An 18,569-nucleotide genomic window follows, 5' to 3' on the forward strand; every position below is an offset into this window, starting at 1 on the left:
CTCCTCTCGCTAATAGAGATCATATCTGAACAGCAGAAGGTTCTGGGCAGCTCGGTTCTACTTTAGGGTTCGGTCTGGAAACATAGAAACGTCTGAAAACGGGTCGGAACCAGTTTGATAGAAAGTTAGAACTCACCGGACCAACTGCTGAAGTCTGCGCCACAAAATGTGCCACAAAATGAAGTCCAGAACTGACGTGTTGGTGAAATACTTTCAGTTTCTATAAATCAGCTGATGTGTGCGCATGCGCAGTGTCTCTACATGTGAGGTGTTAAGTCAATCCACATTTCCCCATCAGGAGGTGGTCCTAAATGGGCCCCATTTCATAATGAAAATGCAGTTTAGTTCTGGTTTAACTTTGGGCATCCTGGAAATAAAAATGATTAAACCTTTGCAGGTATGTTGAGTTAATTAGCTGATTAGCGTTTGACACCATGAGTTTCCCACGTTTTCATTATCTGTGTTAGTATCAACTTTTCAAACCACTCAGGCCTTCTTGTGCTGGTCCATATTGTTTCCCCAAGAACCAAACATGGAGAAGCAGCACTCAGTTTTTATGTTCCTCTAATCTGAAACAAACTTCCACAAAACTGCTGAATCACTGATTTCCTTTAAATTAACATTAAAACATATTTGTTTAGGGCTGCCTTCGATTAATAACTGGAACATTTTTTTTTAAAGTTTTGATTAAAATGTAATTCTTTTTTATCTTATGTGTTCGTAATATAAAGCATTTTGAATCGTTTTGGTGCTGAAATGTGCTGGATAAATAAACTTGTCTTACTATAATTCAGGCTGTTCATCACAAGTCTAAATACAAAAGAACAACACTTTAGGTTCCCTTTTATTCTTAAAATTTTATGTACAAGATGTGACTGATTTCATTTTTAAATGTACATTCAATATAGAAAGTTTATATACGTAATATTACATTGAACATCTCACAAATTGCACTAGTCTTTCACATAAGATTCAGAATCAGAGTCAAAGTCATTCGTCATGTCTGCAGAAGCTCATTTCCTGTGGTTACTTTAAGTTTCTATCCTTACTTAAATAGTCTAGTGCTTTTTGAGTTCTGGGGAGAGATTTGCTTAAAACATGGTAGGCAGGGAAGAAGAAGAAGGATGAAGATTAGAGGAATTAAAGTCTGGCTATCAGAGCTGGACAAGCAAAATCAGAAAGGTCCACTTCAGTTTTGGGAGCTTTTTTTCCTGGGGAGATTTCACACTTTTTTCTTTTTTAAATATCCAATGTCATTTCTATTCCAAGTCATAATATTGTGAAATTTATGTAAAAAGCGAGCACAAACACGGCCAAATTTTCTGGGACGAGGAGAAGATTTTGGGATATGATAAACAAGAAAAGACTGAAAGAAGAGGAGAGAAATTCCCCTAATGATAAGACTTGGTCTTTCTGCAGCTTTCTAACAACAAAAACTAGAGTAAAAAATATATTCATACAAAAAAGTAAACCTTTTTCTGTCAGAAGAATAAGTAGCACAGGAAAAGAAAATCCAAATATGGTCATTTGTTAAAAGAAAGCAAATCTTGAAGACTTCAGTGTCATCTGAAAGCCGGGGGAAGGAGAGTGATGCTGCAGGACGAGTCGCAGAGAATTTGGTGACCGTCTCCCTCGGTCTTCCCTCTCCCGTCCCTTCTGATGTTTGGGGAGCCGAGCGGCCCCCTCTCCGAGCCGCAGAGGGCAGTCTGGGAGCCTTAGCGCGACTATGTCGGTCTTTCAGCTTTGGTCTCCGCTGTCGTTGTCTACAGGGGGTGGGACGCTGGACAATACTGTGGAGCCAGTTCCTGCCGTGAGGTAACCTGCAACTCCTGGACCTGCAGGCCACAGGGACAACGGGTTAGGCTGCAGACAAGACGGGACTTAGAGGAGGTGAAGCGCTAAGGATGAGCTATAATGGTTAAAGAGTGAATGTCCACAGAGCTCATCAATGTACTTTCCCTAAGATGGAACCAAGACGACGTGAAAGTTAAGAAACTAAAGCAGTTTTCTCCAAATGCTCCACTCTTTAGGAGTCACTGACATGCACAGGTATTCATACGCTTTCACAGTGAATAAATGTATATATATATATTTTACCACTGAGATGAAGACGTTGGAATGGAAAGTGTCACGATGGAACAAGGATGGAGGGAAGAAGGGGAGGATAATTATGTGACAGTAGGAGCCAGGCAAGAGTCTATCTGCATCAAAGCAAGAAAGAGGAGGGCTGTGGGGGCCCAGCTCTGGGTCTAGAGCCCACCCCGCAGAGGGCTGCTGGCGGCCAGGAGAGAAGGAGTGGAAACCCCTGAGGAGGAAACGTAGAGGACAAACAGGGAAGGGAAGCGGAGAGCCGGGAAGTTACAGGGACTGGATAGAAAAAGGATTGCTTGGAGGAATCAGCCAAGTGATTTTTAGGATAAAGCAAATCATTAAGTTTCATCACCAGCTCAGAGAGAAGCAAGGAGGGCCGACATTATTAGTAACTGGCAAAGTTTTGCTGATGTTATTAATGTTAGGAGCCTGAAATGGCAACAAGACTTTACCCGTCAGGTAGCCTGCAGTCTGAGACTCTGAGATGAAAAGATCATGCTTCTGGTCTTTGAAGGCACTCCACACTGAAGACCTCGCAAGGATTTCATTCACCTTTGAAACAGCAATTAGAAAGAGTTTTTATTTGTAAAACAATCATTGTCATGTTATTTCCCTAGTTATTAAATGTAGTACCTGCTCTCCATACTGCAGACTGCGAGTCATAGACTTGAGCGCCTTGACTATCTGCGCTTTTGTAGCTGAAGGGTTTTCTAGCGTCTCCAGGCCGATGCCTTCCAGTAGCTTCAGGAGGTATGGAACCAGCTCCACCCTTAAAGCCTGTGGATCAGTAATAAGGATGTTATTCTGAACAATAACAGGGAAAGTTCAAGAAGCATCCACAGCTTACCTGAGCCACCAGTTCTGTCTGCTCTTTCTGAAACATCCGGTTGAGAGCTTCACACGCCAGCCCGGCCATGTCTGCTCGAGATTTCATCCCGGCCATCAGAGGGCCGATCGTCTCCAAAGACGCCATGGAGCGAACGCACAGCTGCACGTTGTGATCAGAGTAGAAAAGAGGGGTTATTACATGGTTCCTGCACATTTTACACGTCAAGATTAAATATTTTGTCTGACTCAAATGATCAGAGTAATCTGTTCCTGGATAGACATTTCAGGTTGGACAATCCGGTCTTTAGACAAAAAAGGTGAGAATGAAAACACTTTTATCAGGTATGTCATGTTTAAATAAAGGTAAAAAAGAAGAAGAATCAAAAGTCCCAATTTAGCTCAGAGGAAAATAGCATGGACAGATGAACGGACCAATGGATGGACGAACAGATTGATGGTTAAAGGAAGGACAGACTGATATATGAATGGACAAATGGATGGATGGATGGATGGATGGACAGAATGCATGAGCAGACAGAACAATGAGCACATGAACAGATTGACAAATGAATGGATGGTTCAAGGGACAAACTGAAGAATGAATTGGTGAATAAATGGATGGATGGAGAAATGGAAGGATTGATCAGTGGATCAGACAAACGGACACCAGATGGTTCTAACAGACATTGAGGACAGGGGATAATATCTGGAAATTACAAATATTTTTTCAAAGTTGTGCTCGACTTTCTGCCGATCCCATCACTGTTGAGGTTCATCTGTGGCTAAATGACGCAGCACAGCTGCTGGCTACATGAACGATGCATGTGAGCGTCTGACCTCGTTGTCTGACAGGACGTGGATGAGGCGGATGGAGCTCTTCGGCACAGCGTTGTTTTTGTGGTTGAGCGCCGCCAGGATGCGAGGCAGGTGACCCAGAGGGGGAACCTGGTCGGCCAGATGGCTCTGGGTGCTGAAAAGGCAAACGGCTGCCGTGGTAACCGTCTCCAGGCTCTCACCCTGCAGGAGGCAGCTTATGTCAGGCAGATGATCAGAAACTCCAGGCTTACTTATGTCTAGTTCAACATGTTGGTGCTCACATTGGGGTTGTTCTTCTCCAGCAGCTCGCTCAGCGTTTCCAGCAGCGACACCAGGAAGTCTCGAGGTTTCCGCAGAACCCATCCGGGCTGAGCGATGAAGATGCGCAAGAAGACTCCGCCGACTTCCACCTCGCCCTGTCCCGCTCCGTAAGCCACAGTGAAGTCATCTGGCAACTGAGAACAGATGAAACAAATCCATTCAAATGCAGAGAACAGAAAAACAAAAACAAATCGGCTTATTTACCCGCAGCTCAAACTTACTTTCCAGTTCACGTCAGGATTGTCCTTTTGCTGTTTGAAGTGCCTTAAAGATAAAAGATTTACTGTTAAATTTCCAACCCACTCGTCTGTTTAAAAGGTGATGATCATAAACCCAACTCAGACACATACTCCAGCATCATCTCTCGCACTGTGGTGGACACTTTCTCTCTCGAGGTGTCATTCCAGATGAGCTCAGGGTTTTCATGCGTTCCCTCAAATATCTGAACCGCTGCCTCGGCGTTGTCTCGCATGGCGTCCATAAACACACCGGGAAGGAAACGCATCAGCGTCAGACGCACCTGAAGGAGGAAAAACGTATCAGAGGTTGGCTGAGTTAAAGATACGAATATAGGGGAGATTTTTCAGAGGCTTTATTAATATCTGTCCATTCTGACCTTTGGTCCGACCAGCTTGTCTGAGGTCATCTTGGAGAAAAGCTCTGCGGTCTGGGTGCGGACCTGAGGGTGTGTGCAGTTGCAGAACAGGTCCAGCAAATAAATCAGAGCACCTGTGGGAGACACAGACCAACAAAAATACTCACCAATACGACATTTAGAAAGACATGGACAGTTTCTAAGAAACCTAGTGGACTTACTGACCTTTGGCCATGGCCTCTTTGATTATCTTTGTGTTTGAAGTGAGAGCATGGAGGGTTTCCAGCACCATCTGTCTGCCTAAAGGAAGCAGCAACAACAATGTCAGTCAACAAATCCATTATGAAAAATACTAAGAGACAGCAGTACGTTAAATACGTTTGTGTTTTCTTACTGGAGGGAAGTGAATGCAGCAGCAGCAACAGGTTGGACAACACCAGGGACTCGGCAATGTTGCTCACGCATTCCTGGTTTGATGTCACTGTATTCACAACCTGAGAAAACATGTTCAAATTAATGTCGATTTAATACTAAAGCATACTGAAGATGAAGACATATTATATGTTTATGCATAAATACTTGTGAACAGGAAGGATAATTTTCCATCGTTACCTCCAGAACCAGCTGTTGCACTCTGCCGGCTCCATGAACCCGCAACAAAGAGAAGAGCAGCTTGAAATGGCCGATACACTCCGACTCAGAACCTGAAGTTATTGGGAAGGAAGAGGTAAGAACAGAGGAGAAAAACCAACATCTGGATTCACCGGAGCAACATCTCACCTGGGTTGTTCTTAATGACGTTGCGGAGAGCCTCTAAGGCCATCTCAGCGAAGCAGAGCCTCTCGGCGTGCTGCTGGGACTCCACTTTGTTACTCTGACTCATGGCCAGCAACGTGTGGAGGTACTGAGCCTGAGAGCCCACGTAGTCCAGCAGACAGGCAGCAAATGCTTTGGGGTACTAAACAGAGAGCAGCAGTATGAGGTCGGTTTTATTTAGGAAATAAGACTGCAGGTTGAGGTGCTCACCTCTAGCGGGAACGTCGGTTGCTCGTTGTAAACCCGGACGAAAATCTCCCCCACTATGAGCTCCTTGTTGTGATCGCCGAACATGAAATCTGCACCGAAGCTTTTGTCGTTTTCTCCCTGTGATAAAACCACAAAGCCGTTTCATGAATAACTGCACCTGACGACTCGCTAAGCAATGATTGACGAGTCTTTATTCTTACTCTCTTGATGTTTCCTTCCTGCTGACCCTCCAGGAACTCCAGCAGCTCGGCTCGTGTCCCATTGTTCCAGATCAGGTAGGGATTCTCTGAGTTACTATTCAGCAGCTTCAGAACCTAAACCCCAAATAAGTCACACTCGCTTTAGTTTTTGAGGAGTTTATAACAATTATAAATAATGATATTTGCTCTTTTTCACTGACCTCAGCTGGAGACCCTGTTCCCAGCTTCCTCGAGATGTACGGTGTGAGCATTGCGGCTAAGCTCTTGCGGATGGTGGGGTTCTCCGGTGGGGTGCCGTCCACGCCGTTGGTCTCTGCAGCAGGATTGTTGGCGTCTGGCGGGCTGGGTGTCTGAGTGTAGCCCCCCAGCCGACTGAGGGCCACCAGGCTGAGCTTGGCCAAGCTGTTAGCCACCTCCTGCTGGTTGGTGTCCTGGTTGGCCTGGACGCCGCTCTCCTCCAGCGTGTAGTCGTAGTTGAACAGGTAGACGAGAAGATGCCAGAGCACGCCAGCGTGGTACAGATGGGTCTGCAGGAAGAAGTCTATGGCGAAGGAGCTGACGCACTGGACTGCCAGGGCCGCCGTCTTTGGGAGACCCTGAAAGGAGATGAGGAGGGAAAATATATCACTGGACAGCAAAACCTCCTGACTGACCATAACCGTCACTTTACAGTCACAAATCAGCACAAAATACTTCAGCATCTCCTAAATGCAACATATAAACTGTTTAACAAGTGACGTAAAAATGCAACAAAAGAAAAAGTTAAAATTGCGACGGAGTAACTTGCTGCTACAGTTCTGGAGTCAAAGATATAAAAAAAAAAACACCGATTTCAACAAATGTGATGTGAAAGAAAAAGACGACAGAAAAAAGCCGATTTGTACCAGCTGATGCAGTCTGAGAGATGCATTCTGGTTTTCATACTAAATGGCACAAAACATTGACCATAAAGCAGAAATAAAAGTTTGAAAGGTGATGCATTTACTGAACAGAAAACGTCCTACTGGAGTTCCTTGAAAATATTCGTTCGTCACCAAATAAGAAGATTGGACACCCTTAATATCTATGACAATGAATGGTGCACTGAAATGCTGTGCCTGCCTTTCTTTTCAAATGTCTTCTCATACAAAAATATATATTTTGTGTTATATCTTATGTAAGCAGCCAAATTATTCCTCAAAGAAAATATTCTGCTGATTTAGATGCTGTAAAACTGCCACACATTTTATGCCTCAATTAATATGCCAAAAAGTTAAATTAAATACCATAAAATCCTGTTTTCAAGATCATTTCTCCTTTAGGAAAATAGTTTTTCCCGCTTTAATACGCAGTAGGACACAAGTACCCATGAAGGATGCTCACCTTTCCGTAGAACAAAATGTGACAGAGGTCCCGGATGATGTTTGGCAGCTCGATTATCTTTTCCCTGCATTCCTCAAACTGGGCTGCCACACTGTAGCACCTGCAGATGTGCCCGCACACCTGCAAGGAGTCGTCATGGAAACTGGGTTTTAGAGGTTACAGCAAACAAAGAACATGGCTCTCAGGGTAAATCTTTACTCTTTTAAAGACTGAACATTTCAGAGTTCTCAAATCTTTTTATTGCATTTTTAAATTATACAAACAAAAACACCTGCATGAAATGATAGAAAAGATGTTTACAGTCATCAACCTATAAGTGTGTTACCTGAACAGCCATGTCATCAGGTTTACTGGATGCAGTCAGCACAGCAACACACCGAGAAAGAGCCTCCAGTAAAATCTGCACAAACACAGTTCGTTATTTTTTCCCTCATTAACCAACAGGGTAAAGGTGGACGTTTCATCTGAACATGGCGACATTCAGAGCTGGTTAAAATACTGATACCTCAATCCCGTTCTCCCGCCGCAGCTCCTCGGCGTTAAGAGCCGAGCAGTTCACCGTGTGGAAGGCCAGCTCAGCGGCGGCCGGGAGCAGAGGCGACGTTTTGGAGAAAAGCTGCCCGTCGTCCGTCTCCATTTTGATCGTTTTGATGAGCATGGGATAACCGGCGTACTTGTACGGCTCCAGTTCTGGAGAAGTAGCCAAAGTATCAGTATTAGCAGGATATATCAGTGCCAGCTGCTTTTACATGGGTAGAGCTGATGGTTAAATCCATGCTGAAACCTTGCTGATGTCGATTGAAGAGGATGCTCTGAGTTTTGAGGATCAGAATGATGTTTTCTGGGTCGGGACCGTCTACGATCCGGGCAGACTTTGTGCAAAGGAACTCGTACGCTTTGTTAACTTTCTCAAACATATCCTGGAACACGAGAGGAAATACAATAAGGATTCCAAGCCTAAGCAAACATTTATCATGAAAATAATCATTTTACACACCCTTCCTTCTGGGTTTTTGTCAGGATGGTACTTCTGCGCCAGTCTGAAGTAAGCCTTCCTGATTTTACTCTCCTCATGCCTGAAAACACAAAGGGCTGCATTAAGTAATTGTTTACATAGTTTTCTACGATTCTTTCAAATAAAATCCAGTCCAACCATTAGCCAACATTCAACACCTAAAAATAAAACCAGATGTTCTCCAAGGGCCTCAGAGGTTCATTGTTTTGTGATGGATCAAAACTTGGTGTGTTAAAGTGATAAACTAAAATTCAGTCCTAAATTCTGTTCTAAATCTGTGGCACGGATTGAAAATGAAAGTGCACAGAAGCTCTCTATCCAATCTGATTGAGCCTCGACTATTTTGCAAAGATAAGTGGGCAGAAATTCAATCTCTACGTGTGTTTAAGCTGACAACACCCAACTCTCTTGTAGATGCAGTTGCACCAAAAACGTAATATTGCTGAAGATATTCGAGTCAGTTTAACTTTTTTGCAGTGCACTTTGAAAACTACAGCAGTGAATTCCTTCCACTCACTGGCCCTGTCCTTTGGGGAGGTTGAGGACATCGTACGCGTCGTCCACAGACATGGAGGGCGGCTTCTTCTCCACCTCCCGCTTCCAGGCTTCAAGAGTGTCTTTCAGCAGCTTCACCTTCATCAGCAGTCACAGAAGTCGATTATAATACTTAAATAATAAGAGTCTCAGACCACAGAAGGTAAGGAAAACTCACAGCGTCTCTGATAGGCCAGTTGGGGAAGCGGGTGGTGTCGCACAGATGCCTGAGGTAGTAAATGTTGCAGAAGAGCTCGTTGTCTAGCTGAGGGAAGCTGATCACAGGGATGGGGCAGTACTGGTAGAGAGCCCGAGTGTTGCTCTGCAGCCTGGGGCTAAAGTCAGCAATGTGGGCGGCAATCTTCTCGATCATCATTCGCCTGAAACGAAATAAGAAGCAGGCAGAGATCGAATGACAGAAGCATTCATTGCTGCGACAATAATGTTACAAACAAACTCGTTTTACAAAGCAGAGGTTACATCTCACCTCATCTCACTGCTCCAAATGGCCTCAGGTGTGTCAAATTCGCCAAGGAAAATCTCAGAGAAGCGCTCAGCTTCGTAGTTCTCCAGGTAACACACCATGGCTTCTGGTAAAGCTGGTCCCAGAACGCTGCGCTGCACGATGTCCTGACCTTTGGACTGCACAAGCAACATGAATTAAATAACATTCTGATCTCATTTCTGTCACAGAATATTGAATTACAATGTCAGTGTAATGATAGTCACCTCCTCTGATTTGAAGGCTTGTTTTAAATGAGTGTACTTCAGGAACCTACAGAGAAAAGAGGAATTTCACAGATTTTATTTCATGCATCCGACACACCAGGATTTCTAAGCAATTAGGTGAGAAAATGACAGGATCTTCCAGACTTTACTATCTAATATTCTTATTGCTTTTTAGCCAATGTTCAAAGGGTGAAAACTGATATTTTACCCTTTAAAATCCATGTTTAAATCATTATGAGTCAAAAATAGAGGGAGGGAAAAAGAAAGACAGAAAGAAAATTGAGAAAAAGAGAATGACACAAAGGCAGACAAGGAAAAACAAAACAAAGAAAGACACAAAGTAAAAACAGCCGAATGTTGTGATTTTGTGGCACGTCTGTGATATAATGTAAAGCCCAGATGGATGAAATGACGTGATTTATAGAAAATGGAAATGTTTTTCCAGACTCCATTTCCTTCTTCCATACTTTTGCAGATCTGGAAAACAACTTAAGTCATATTTCACACCGTTCTTAAACTATGACAACAAGTCCAAACGTTTAAAATGTCTTTAGCAAGATAAAAACTCAACACTGAGTTTCATGTACAAGCAGACATGCAGGCTGAAAAGAGCAACATTCCAAGATGAGGTAAGACCCTAATAATAATCCCTGTTTTATTACCTCGCTACAGGAAGCACGTTGGAGCCTGTGTACATCATGATGAAGAAGAAAACCCCTGTCAAATAGAGGCGCTGCAGGTTGGGGTTGTCCTGCATCACCAAGTACAACAGGTTGGCAACCTTTTCCACCAGAATGGGGTCAAATGTCAGCAGCAACTGAGAGGAACAAGAAAAACCAACAAATGAATTTCTGCCCAGGTATAATACACCTGTAGCACCCAAACTGCAGACATACCTGGACAATATGTGGGAGACAGGCATTGTCGCTAATCATCCTCTTGATTTTAGGTAAAGGTCGGATGATGGCGTTATCCTGGTCCCTGCACAAGAAACAAAAGCAATCGTCCAGATTATTCGTCTTCATGAGCTTTTTCTTGAAACTGGAGGAAAAAAAGCAGAAAAGAAGCAGCAAGCACCTGCTGGGGTAATACGAGCACATGGTGATGAGCATGTTGAGGATCATTGTAGCCAAGTCGGACTCGTTCATCACTGGCTGGCCTGTGGCCAGGAGGCACCACTTCAGCTGAGGGATGGCCTGCAGGGGGCGCCAACCGTCCATCCCTTGAGCCCAGCAGCGCGTCTTTGCTGTCAGGACACCCGTGTTCCAAAACTCCTGCATCTGGAAAAAAGAAGGAGAAGATCGCATATAAACTAGAACCTAAACAAGGAAGAAAAACAATATACAAGTATTAAAACAATATACTACATAAAATGAAAAAAAAAGACAATCCCAAAGCCATTGTGATTACTGCTCACCTCCTCAAAACTAAAAGGTCCTCTTCTTTCTTTATCTGCATTCCCAAAGTACCACTCTTTCTCACCCTCCCTCTTCATGTCTGGTGATGCCTCCAGAACGTTGCTCTGTGGAAAAACACAACAATCATGTTTAAGACTAAAGAGACAGTTTTTAAATCAGGCGTTTCAAAATTGGGCCCTTTGGCTCCCAGTGGCTCCTGGTCAAGCTTATAAACCATAATAATAACCTGGTGTGAAACCTAAAGGTGTGTTAAAATGTTATGAATAATTGGTATAGGAATAGGTGTAATCAATATGATTTATTAATTTAATAAGAGAAGGAATATTTTCTCTTTTGGTTTTAAAGGGAAACTGTTCAATCAAGCCAATCAAAACTGAAATGTCTGTAAAACCTGCAAGACTGTAAAATTTGATTTGTATATGTATTTGTGTGACATTAATCAAAATTAAAAAGTGAAAAAACAACTGGAATCATTTATTATAGTCTTAAATGATTTCTAACCAAACTCAGTGCAGGAACTCACAACTTTACAGTTTTTACCTGAAGTGGAACGGTAGCTCTGCTGGTGTGCAGGTGGGCTAAAGTAAGCAAGTCCACCATGATACGAACTCCGTTTGAATCCATCACATCCTTCACATTTTTCTGCACAAAAAATAAATAAAAAGGAATCATAAAAATGTGAGTAAGATAACACACTTGTGCAAATTTGTTCCCCTTTTCCAGGTTACCTTATGCAGAATGAGCTTGTTGAGGAAGAGGATCAGCCTGTCCCTCTCTAGTTTGTCTGTACACTATGAAAAGAACAAGATTTCACAATTTACTTGTGGACAGTACGCAAAAAAAATATCAGCTGTTTGGCTGCACATACCCGGTCCAGCATGCCAACAATGTATTTGGTGTCGGCGAAAGGACCGATCTCCTCAAAGCACTTGCCGTACACAATTGCAAGCGCCTGTAGGCACAGGCACTTCATCATGACTTTGGGTGTGAGTAAAAAGCGATGGTAGAGCTCATTGAAAAACTCATATCTGCAAATAGGAAGAGGCGTGACGTGAATCATACTTTAAGGACCTGGTGTTCAACAATCACTGTGGACAGACGGGGGAACTGGAATCTTACGATCTCTTGATGGCACTCGATTCTTCATTTTCATCTTCTTCCAGCAGCAGACGCAGGTAATAATCTCCTATTTTTATCTCATCAGAAAGGCACTCGTATTTCACCTGCACAGATTCACATGCACATTTTCTGTGATCCCACAGATTTCTAAACAAGTAAAAAACCCATCCAGGGTGGAAGCGTGTCCGAACCTCAAACTCCTGGTGGTTCCAGGAGATGACGGTGGCGTTGCCGAGCTCACGGTCCACACTGAAAGCTCGCATCTCTCCCTCCAGAGCGTCACGCAGCTCCTCCCTCGTTTTGAGGTTCCAGATGAGGTTGGAGCGCGCATGGTCCAGCTGGAATCTTTAACGACATTACGGTTTTAAAGCTACCAATGTATAATTTCTACCAAACAGTTTAGGGACGTTTAAAATCAAACAAACAGAACTTCAGGTACAAACGTTTGCTGTAGAAATAGGACAAAAATAAGTCATGTGTCGCATATTAAATCAGATTTGTGATCAAAATGAGCTACCTGTAATAAAAAAGCTCCCAGTTTGCTTCAATCTTAATTCTCTGTCTTCTCTTCCTCAGGATGACAGGCTTTTGGTTTGGATTCTGAAAACAAAGAAAAACCTTTTAATGCCTGCTTTAGTTGCTTAGTATCAGAGCATCAGATCTCCAACATTTCAGTAAAGCTGAACACGAGTAAACTTTCAGAAAAATATGGAAATTAAAACACTTCTAGGGTCAATTTGCCACTTCACCAATTCACCTCATTCTGTCTAACTTTTATTTTGTCCCTGTAAATAAATTAATCATCTAGTTAACCTGACCTGTGTAGCACAGACTTAAATAGTATGACCCACTTTCCCACCTGTTGCTGTGCATTGCTGGTCAGCTGACTGAAAGATTGCTACACTTTTTCCTCGCACCTAATTCACTGAGTGTTAATCTTTGGAAGCTGCCTGTAATACAAGTAGAATATGATTTATTATCGACTCAACTGTATTTTCATCTGGGTTTTTTTTTTCCATTTGTCATTTGGTTAGGATACTAACTGGTAACTGGTAAAATAGAGGAAAGAAAGGATCCCAGAATGTGAGATGAAAACTGGAAAATGGTGCATTTATGAACTGGGAGAGAACAAAATGAGAAGGAAGACATGAAACCCATTGGTTAGTCCTACTTACCAAGTTGTTTCTGTCCTGCTGCATTGATTGACAGCACAGAAACCAGATGTGACGGAGGGGAGGGTTGGGGATAGACACAGAGAGATTATTGTTCCTCAGATCAAACAGATCAATCACAACAAGGGTCATAGGTCATTACTTTGTGAATATTAAAGAGACTGACGTGCAAAGCAGTAGCTAAATCTTTAATATTCAAAGGGTGAGCAGATTTCTGTGTTTTTAATAACAGCAAAACAAATCAACAGGTTAAAAGTTAAGAAATGGATGCATGTGGATGAGGAGCAGTGAAGACAGCGAGCATATCAAACACCCTCAGTGTTGACTGATGATTTCCAGCCATTGAAAAGTAAAGAAGATGCAAAAGATGTCAGATTGTAACAGAAAACCTGAAAGAGGAATGGATTTAAGCAACCGAGACAATGGACAAGCGAAACTGAACCAAGGTTTTATGAACCAGTTTAAATGACAACACACACCCACTCATTTCCTGCAAAATATGCATTAAGGTCAAACAGCAAAGCAGTTTTTATAAACACTTAGATTGCATTTAAAGTTAACCTCAAAAAACTTCCCAGCAATGCCTCTAAAAGAGAGAACAGACCTTAGATGAAAAATTTAATCTTTACTAAGACATCCTGCAAAATCCAGCACCACAGCAGACACTGCTTTCATGCAAAACAACAGCAGGAATGAGTTTGGCTCTGCGATCTGCAGCAGCAGCAGGAGCAACATCTCAGCAGCCAGCAACAGAAGCAGAGATCTATCTCAAGGCAAAAACTACAACTGAGCTCTAATAAAAGAAAACATGTTCACCTCCTTCTGGGCAATGCCCATTTTATCCCTCCAATGCATCAGCACCAGGTCAGCTTTCTCCTTGGCAAATTTCTCCACCTCTTTGGCTGCTTTACCTGCAATTCTCTGCCACTCAGGCACCTTGTTGCGATTCAGCTGATCCTGCAAGAAGGAAGAGCAGAAGAGCAACAGGGAATTATTTTATAGACCACTGCAATTAAAATGAAATTATGTTGGGGAAAGACATACTGAAGCGATTTTTAAGTTGTCCCGGATGTGCATTCTGTCCACGTCTTTCTCTGGAACTGGGTCAGGACTGTCCAAGTAAGCCAGCAGGCCGGTTGGCTGCAGGCATAAAACCAAATCAGTGACTTTAGTGTACAAAAATACCAAATCAAGTGACAGGCAGGCACAGATATAAACATTGGAAGACATTCTTCACACCCAGAATCAATGTTAAAGTTGAGAAGCGTACCAGGATTCTCTTGAGGAGGTTCATAGCCACAGGGTTCTCCGCTGTCCACAGTCCCACCAGGTGACGACTCAGCTGCCTGAAACAGACGGATTACACATCTGGCATTCATTTTAAGTTAAATGCTTCTCACGAGTAATAACAAAAAACATCTAAATTAGTTCAAAATAATTATTTTACTCTAAAGAATCACATTAATGTGTGCATTTATTGAGGGCTGACCTGTTGGTGAGCATCCGCTGGTCTGCGCTGACTGTGAATAAAGATGTGTGCAGGTGTCTTGGTAAGGCCCCCTCACTCAGAGCCAGCTCCTGCATCTTGGTGGCAATTTCCTTGTCTCCTTCCTAAATATAAACATTTAGAAACACAGATCAATACCTGATAAAAATGATCAAGGATCTAGAGAATAAGTTCACCTAACGAAACACTTGCCTCAATTATAGCTTTCATCACAAGACCAGCTCCTTTTACGATCGCCATGGAAGGATGCTGGAGATGGGATTAGTTTGATTTAAGTCACTTAAAGTGCAAAAAATGAATTGTAACAAAGAATGTGAATTATCTGCAGACTCAGCCTTCTTGCCTGGAATAGTTTGAATAATGTTCGTCCGTCAGAGGCAACCATCTCCAGCAGCATGTCAAACTGCTGCCCGTCAGTGGTTTCACTGTAGGGGGCGCAAAGCGCAAACGTTAAGAAATCCAATAAGGAGCTGATGACCAGAGCTCCAGTTCCATGGTCCTGTCAAAAACAAATGAAAGGGAAAAAACATTAAAAGAATCCCCATAGCTGAACACCAAACTGCATTGAAGTTTAAGCTCCAGCAAAGCTCCTGACAACTGGAAGGATATGTACCACATTGGTGATAAATTTTTCAAGAAGGTTTTCCAGAAACTTCTTGGAGGACAGAAGAGAGGCCTTGTTTAGCTGCTCCTGTCTCAGGTCATAGTCATCGTGCATGGGCTACAAAAACAAACAAAACCAACAGAATAAATAATCTCAACCATGGTAAACTATGATGCAGCCCCTTCCACAATTACTTCCACCTCCTATTTATCTTCCATTGCAATATAGTAGACCCCTGACTAACTCAGTGGCTTTTTCTGTGGGAAATGCAGCTTAGGAAGCTCAAACACCAAGGTGCAACACTACTTGACATGCTATTGGCTGGTGTTTGGAAAGCAGCCAGCCGAGAAGCGACATTTATTTTCCACAGCGCTTATTGGCTGTAATTCCCAAAGAGTGGAGATAACGTGTTCACGTTTGTAATGGTAGGGCAAGCCTTTGGTTTGAAAGGATCTACTTATTTTACAAGAAAAGACACTGATCAAGTTGTCAACAAAATGTAAATAATAAATGTTCATACACTATTTCAAGGAACCTTTAGGTGTGTCAGTTAAATTGTTAAAGCGGGAGTTTTTCGCCCCTTCTCTGGAAAAGTGCTGAAATTAAAAATTAGGATACGTTTTTCCATTTTTAAAATAATTTCTATAAAGGTTAGCCTATTTTTGCACATCTTTACAGAGATTTCAGTAATCATGGAGGATACTGTAAATACAATATACAGTAGAAATAATATTTAAAATACACTTACACACATAAGAGCACAGAGCATGTCAATAGCAGCATGAGTCACACCATTGTTGTTCCTTTTTAAAGCTTTGACCGTTTTTACTCCCAACTTTTCCCTGAACCTGCAACATACAAACACATATACAAATTTAAATAAAAATCAAAATTTTTATTTAAATTCATGCTCCATTTAAATTCATCACTGTTAATGAGAATAACCAACAAATTAATATAAATGCAGGTCTGGGGTTGGATACACAAATAATTCATTGCTTCTTAAGTGACTTGTTGTTTCTTTTGCTTAAATAATAAAATCAACATTTCTGAAAGGTGTGAGTGTTTTTATGAGTCTGTGAGAGGAAACAGCAAGCTACAACAGCAATGAATCTGTCTAGGAAGCCAATTCTGGCTCATCAGCCTCACAAGCTACCAGGAAAAATGGTCAATTACAGTTCCTCTCATACATCTCAGTGACCCAAGAAGAACACCAAAATGAATAAAAAGTAGCAGAAAACAGAATGGGCAACAGCAAATAATGAAAAGTGAAATGGAAGTGTAAAAACGAAAATTATAAAATGCTGAAGACAGGAGGCCAAGATGTATTAAGACAGACTGTCAGGCTGAAAAGGACCTAATTTCTGACTTGCTTGTCTAAAAGCTTCAATAAAAAGTGATGTACGACAGTGAAAAAGTGGGGAAAGACATAAAATACAGACAAAAAGGGCAGACTGAGATGCATGGATTCATATTTACGTTGCATCTGTGAGTCCAGACCCTTGACCAGACCTTGGAATAACAGAGCATGCCTATTACCACCAGCAGCTCAGCACGGCAAGAGTTTAATAAATGAGGAGCAAAGTGCTGCCGTCTTACTTCGGCAGCTGGGTGAAGGCCTGGAAGCCGGCCTTGGAGGCCACCAAGCGACGGATGGCCTGGAAATGGCTTTCCAGCTCCGAGTTCAGAGCCGGCAGCTCCACTTCCTGGGCCAGCAGGGCCAGGATGGCGTTGTTGATGAGCTTCTCCTTGTTCTCAGAAAAAAGACCCTGGACCGAAAAAAGACAAGGGTTTCAGTCCGAGTCCAAGCTGGACAGAGCAACAAAAACTGATCAAACTCACATCTTGGGTAACTGCATGGAGAACTCCACTGTAGGATATATTGGCATTGAATCTGAACACTGCATCCGCAAAGCTTCCACCTAAAAAAAAATATAAAAGCATTTAAATATAAAAACAGACTTTCTGGAAAAATTCTAACTTTTGCAGAATTACATTGTCAAGACTTTTGGGAGGTTTACCAATATTACAAACATGTTTTTACAGTAATCTTTTCTTTATTATACAACTAACTTATTAAAAACCTCAAAGAGAGAAATAAATGCTTTTAAACTCTGGCATCTGTTCCTGAAAGATTAAGTAGTTTAAATATGACAACATCATTCTGCAATATCTTTTCTACACCCCAAGTTACAACATGTCCACAAAAGAAATGCATAAATCTGTCTCTTTACTCATTATAGTAGTATTTATAAAATATTTTTTATGTGCATTTTGGAGTATCACAGTAGAAAATTTTAAAAATTTTTCTCAACTTCATAAAAAATGTTTTCAGTCATCTGAGGTGGTTTTTGGCTTCTTCAAAAAGAGTTTATGCCCCAAAGCGGAGATGGAAACACATTTGCCAAAAAGGTTCTGACGTAGTGAACTCTCCCAGTCCAAACTTCCAGAACAGAAGCGGAGGACTTTCTCCAGTTTTCTGTTATGTGGTCCATGCTAGTTTGCAACCTCTACATCTTGTTCATTATCGAGGTGATGAACCAGACCAGTAGATAAAAACACTTCTAACTGCATTTTCATTTTTGTGACATTTAAAATTTTGCTCAAAATACACATGCCAATTGGATGGAAATATAGATATTGGAAAGCTCAGTGTTTCTGTCTGAAATGAAACGCCACTCAGAAGAAGAGCTTTAACTCACCAGGAGGAGGTGCTGCCAGGAATCTGAGATGCAAACTCTCCACCTCCTCATCCACCGGCATGCTGAGCAAACCCCATCTCTGCCCTCTCTGCGTGGGGGCCATTTTGACACACACGTCCCTGTTGCCCGATGCTCTGACTCCATCCAGGAGGCTGGCTAGAAGGGAGTCCCTGGATACACAATTAAAAAACAAGTCTGTGTTATTATGTGCAAAGGAGATTAAAGGCTGAGAAGCACAGCCACATCTATGCAAAGTAAAAAAAACACTCCGGGTTGTAAATCTAAAGCAAACACAGAAAGATTTGTGTTTGCAGACCTTTCAGTGGAGGAGTACTTCCTAATCTGGCCTCGGATGAATTCCACTGTAAACACCTGAGGGTTATCTGCGTCACAGATGAGAGCAAACACCTGAGGGAACAGCAACACAGAGTTGGAGAAAAAAACTTTACCATTCTAGATGTTTACTTGCAGTTAATCGCAATGAAACAAATATAATTCAACATTTCGATTTGTCAGAGCAAAACTGAGCA

General features: G+C 42.2%; 1 protein-coding gene across 10 annotated transcripts in view; it reads right to left on the reverse strand.

Moving 5' to 3' along the window:
- Positions 1-826: 826 nt before the first annotated feature.
- The window catches only part of dnajc13 (DnaJ heat shock protein family (Hsp40) member C13), a 32,938-nt gene continuing 15,195 nt past the window's right edge, over positions 827-18,569 (reverse strand). For 4 of the 10 annotated variants that reach the window (XM_016678492.1, XM_016678497.1, XM_016678496.1 and 1 more), the window contains exons 9-57: positions 18,356-18,447; positions 18,040-18,209; positions 17,180-17,259; positions 16,937-17,106; positions 16,817-16,849; positions 16,086-16,185; positions 15,347-15,454; positions 15,077-15,232; positions 14,926-14,982; positions 14,716-14,837; positions 14,497-14,572; positions 14,271-14,366; positions 14,043-14,183; positions 13,230-13,247; positions 12,572-12,654; positions 12,246-12,399; positions 12,055-12,158; positions 11,804-11,963; positions 11,664-11,726; positions 11,476-11,577; positions 10,935-11,039; positions 10,595-10,797; positions 10,414-10,498; positions 10,180-10,334; positions 9,518-9,563; positions 9,276-9,430; positions 8,967-9,168; positions 8,772-8,887; positions 8,237-8,315; positions 8,024-8,159; positions 7,745-7,929; positions 7,565-7,639; positions 7,240-7,359; positions 6,078-6,473; positions 5,878-5,991; positions 5,678-5,794; positions 5,432-5,609; positions 5,264-5,355; positions 5,046-5,145; positions 4,877-4,951; positions 4,673-4,785; positions 4,407-4,576; positions 4,278-4,320; positions 4,017-4,190; positions 3,757-3,936; positions 2,939-3,079; positions 2,725-2,868; positions 2,544-2,643; positions 827-1,835 (exon numbers count right to left, since the gene is read on the reverse strand). In XM_016678492.1, coding sequence (XP_016533978.1) covers positions 1,738-1,835; positions 2,544-2,643; positions 2,725-2,868; positions 2,939-3,079; positions 3,757-3,936; positions 4,017-4,190; positions 4,278-4,320; positions 4,407-4,576; positions 4,673-4,785; positions 4,877-4,951; positions 5,046-5,145; positions 5,264-5,355; positions 5,432-5,609; positions 5,678-5,794; positions 5,878-5,991; positions 6,078-6,473; positions 7,240-7,359; positions 7,565-7,639; positions 7,745-7,929; positions 8,024-8,159; positions 8,237-8,315; positions 8,772-8,887; positions 8,967-9,168; positions 9,276-9,430; positions 9,518-9,563; positions 10,180-10,334; positions 10,414-10,498; positions 10,595-10,797; positions 10,935-11,039; positions 11,476-11,577; positions 11,664-11,726; positions 11,804-11,963; positions 12,055-12,158; positions 12,246-12,399; positions 12,572-12,654; positions 13,230-13,247; positions 14,043-14,183; positions 14,271-14,366; positions 14,497-14,572; positions 14,716-14,837; positions 14,926-14,982; positions 15,077-15,232; positions 15,347-15,454; positions 16,086-16,185; positions 16,817-16,849; positions 16,937-17,106; positions 17,180-17,259; positions 18,040-18,209; positions 18,356-18,447 — 5,982 coding nt within the window. In that variant the 3' untranslated portion in view covers positions 827-1,737. Of the gene's footprint in view, positions 1,836-2,201; positions 2,306-2,543; positions 2,644-2,724; positions 2,869-2,938; positions 3,080-3,756; positions 3,937-4,016; positions 4,191-4,277; positions 4,321-4,406; positions 4,577-4,672; positions 4,786-4,876; positions 4,952-5,045; positions 5,146-5,263; positions 5,356-5,431; positions 5,610-5,677; positions 5,795-5,877; positions 5,992-6,077; positions 6,474-7,239; positions 7,360-7,564; positions 7,640-7,744; positions 7,930-8,023; positions 8,160-8,236; positions 8,316-8,771; positions 8,888-8,966; positions 9,169-9,275; positions 9,431-9,517; positions 9,564-10,179; positions 10,335-10,413; positions 10,499-10,594; positions 10,798-10,934; positions 11,040-11,475; positions 11,578-11,663; positions 11,727-11,803; positions 11,964-12,054; positions 12,159-12,245; positions 12,400-12,571; positions 12,655-13,229; positions 13,248-14,042; positions 14,184-14,270; positions 14,367-14,496; positions 14,573-14,715; positions 14,838-14,925; positions 14,983-15,076; positions 15,233-15,346; positions 15,455-16,085; positions 16,186-16,816; positions 16,850-16,936; positions 17,107-17,179; positions 17,260-18,039; positions 18,210-18,355; positions 18,448-18,569 lie in introns of all 10 variants that reach the window. The other 6 variants (XM_016678499.1, XM_016678493.1, XM_007565941.2 and 3 more) reach the window with 6 other exon arrangements.

The sequence above is a fragment of the Poecilia formosa genome, unplaced genomic scaffold (assembly GCF_000485575.1).
Source record: "Poecilia formosa unplaced genomic scaffold, Poecilia_formosa-5.1.2 Scaffold184, whole genome shotgun sequence".
Lineage (NCBI taxonomy): Eukaryota > Metazoa > Chordata > Actinopteri > Cyprinodontiformes > Poeciliidae > Poecilia > Poecilia formosa.